General features: G+C 36.7%; 1 protein-coding gene across 1 annotated transcript; it reads right to left on the bottom strand.

Moving 5' to 3' along the window:
• Positions 1 to 1,182: 1,182 nt before the first annotated feature.
• Positions 1,183 to 2,537, bottom strand: LOC149840130 (uncharacterized). The gene is made up of 2 exons (XM_090004349.1): positions 2,309 to 2,537; positions 1,183 to 1,486 (listed from the first exon to the last, which is right to left on the bottom strand). The coding sequence occupies exons 1-2, from the start codon at positions 2,528 to 2,530 to the stop codon at positions 1,400 to 1,402; spliced, it is 309 nt and encodes a 102-aa protein (XP_089860475.1). The 5' UTR covers positions 2,531 to 2,537; the 3' UTR covers positions 1,183 to 1,399.
• Between the last annotated feature and the right edge of the window lie 262 nt (positions 2,538 to 2,799).

Below are 2,799 nucleotides of genomic sequence, written 5' to 3'. Positions count from 1 at the left end.
AACATGACGGTCAGAACCAGGATCGCAAGATGGCCCCATTGGATCAAATACTCGAGAGCTTTTTGGAATATATGCTCGCAAAAGATATGGTCGAACCTCCAAAGGCTCACTTTACTCTTTCTGCCAATGATAGCAAAAGCAATAAGAAAAATCATAACTATTCAGAGGGATCTAAGCGCCAAAAAGGAAAGTTCTCCAACAATGATAAGCCTCTTCAATCTAGTCCTCACCATAAAGAGAAAGATCAAGAAAAACTTTAAGTGCAAGGATGGAGTACGGATCAGAAATTCACCCCTCTGGACCAGACACTCAAAAGTGTTTTGGAATACATGCTCGCAAAAGCTATGATCCGTTTACCCAAAGCAATTGATCCTGCAACAATCATGGGCAGATTCAAAGAAAAAATCTGCAAATTTCATCGGGCAATAGGGCATGACACTAAGAATTATTTCGTCCTGAAGAATATCATTCAAGATTGCATCGACAAGAACATCCTTATTGAAGATGAGAAAGGCACCAATTGACCATCCTGAGCAAGTTTTCTAAGAAATTGCAACGCAAGACTATGCACTTTCATCATTTTGTCATTTTGAAGGAACAATGCATTCCCAGTTCTCTTATCAAATTGTTATTTTCTTTTTCAATGCATCAATAAAATTATCAATTTTCCTCATAACCTTGTTCTCTTTCTCTGCAAAATGTCCTTTCATGAGAAATGACCCTCTTTAGAGTCCCTTCTGAATCGATCAAAAGTCAGTTACTTTGTTACTTTCAAAGAGCATTCTTCAAACATCAATTTTCTTCCTTTCATCCAAAATGTGTTTCCCCTATTACACTACAACAGAGCAGTAGATTAGCGACGACCACCTTTCGTCGCTAATCCGTCGCTAATCCGTCGCTAACCATGTTAGCGACGGATTAGCGACAACGCGGCGACAGTATGCTTACGTCGCGAATATTTCGACGCTAACTGGCGACGGAATTATTCCGTCGCCAAGTCCGTCGCTAATTGCGACGGAATAACGAGCGCTATATTCCGTCGCCAATCCGCCGGTACTAAACGGCGACCACGGCGTGGCGACGGATTTAATTCCGTCGCTAAGCCGTCGCTAGATTAATATGAATAGCGACGGAATCATCCGTCGCTAATCCATCGCAAAAACGAAAAAAAATCAAAAAAAATTTATTTAAAAATTAATTACGGAGAACTGTACAATTTATATTTCCTGTACAATTTATATTTCCTGTAAATAAAAAACAAACCACACAAAAAAATTCATATAACAAGTATCTATAATAATTAATCGTTCCACCTTAAAACTAAAAAGTTTAATTATTTACAATTCAACAATTACAATTAGGAAAAATAAAAAAAATAGAACTTCTTCAACACAGTCCTCTAATCATCGCCAAGATTTTGTGCGTCTTCTTGTTCATTGTCTTTATCTGTCCCTTCAGCTCCACTACCCTGATTATCGCTAGCAGCCTACACAAGAAAAGAACAGTCAGTATTGATAAACAAAATATAATGAAATAAATTACACACTATATGTGATTCTATCATGTGCTCATGTGTGATCTAAGGCAATAAAAAAACTCTATATGTGATTCTATCATGCTCATATGTGTGCTAAGGCAGTCAAAAAATTGAATATGTGATTATAGCATGTTCATATGTGTTCTAAGGCATATAAAAAAACTCTATATGTGATTCTACCATGCTCAGATGTGCTTTAAGGCAAGCAAAAAACTATATATGTGATTCGATCATGCTCGTATGTGTGCTAAGGCAGTAAAAAAATTGAATATGTGAATATAGCATGCTCATATGTGCTCTAAGGCAGGCAAAGCCAAAAATTTTATATGTGATTCTATCATAAATGATATATAACATGTTCATATGTGTTCTAAGGCAGTTAAAAAACTCTATATGTTATTATAGCATGTTCATATGTGTGCTAAGGCAGTCAAAAAACAGAATATGTGATTATAATATGCTCATATGTGTTCTTAGGCAGTAAAAAAACTGAATATGTGATTATAGCATGCTTATGTGTTCTAATGCAATCAAAAAAACTTTATATGTGATTCTATCATGCTCATATGTGCTCTAAGACAGACAAAAAGTTAAATATATATATATGTGATTCTATCATGCTCATATGTGTGCTAAGGCAGTAAAAAAATTGAATATGTGATTATAGCATGTTCATATGTGTTCTAAGGCATCTAGAAAAACTCTATATGTGATTCTACCATGCTCAGATGTGCTTTAAGATAGTCAAAAAAACTATATATGTGATTATACCTGAGAGGGACCTGGAATCGAAGATCCCCTATCCTGAACAGCGGCCTTGATCTCATTTCGGAGAAAGGGGGCGACGGTGTATTGGAAGTAGTTATTCAGTGATTCATTAATGATCTCGCGTACATCATCACCGGAAAGAATAGTCGGCTGCTTGGAGCTTATGTCGGCGCAAGAAGTTGGTGAGCCGTAACTGGAAGAACCAATAACTGGTGAAGTGTTCATATTACTCCCAAACCCGAACACGCGACCTTTTTTGGGTTCACCTGCTGCAGTCACCCATGCTGTAGGATCAAATGATGGATGCTGAGTAGCGTCTTCACCATATCGCTCTACCATTTGTTGCTCATATGCCTCCTACAAAATAATGTTTAAAGTATTCATTAATAATTAATGATAACATTATGATGACTTGCATATATATTGCAATGATTATTAATAGAATTAATACATACCGTTGTCGTTCTCGCCTTCTCTGATACGAAGACTCCCGT

The sequence above is a fragment of the Nuphar pumila genome, chromosome 4 (genome assembly GCF_984573655.1).
Source record: "Nuphar pumila chromosome 4, dmNupPumi1.hap1.1, whole genome shotgun sequence".
In the NCBI taxonomy this organism is placed as follows: domain Eukaryota; kingdom Viridiplantae; phylum Streptophyta; class Magnoliopsida; order Nymphaeales; family Nymphaeaceae; genus Nuphar; species Nuphar pumila.
Note: the sequence above shows the minus strand (reverse complement) of the source record. Positions and strands in the feature narration are given on the sequence as shown.

Excerpts from the sequence above, each read along its gene's own strand:
- LOC149840130 (XM_090004349.1), bottom strand. The coding sequence starts at position 2,530 with ATGAACACTTCACCAGTTATTGGTTCTTCCAGTTACGGCTCACCAACT. Across the intron at positions 1,487-2,308 it reads CGATTCCAGGTCCCTCTCAG|GCTGCTAGCGATAATCAGGG; the intron begins GTATAATCACAT and ends TTTCTTGTGTAG.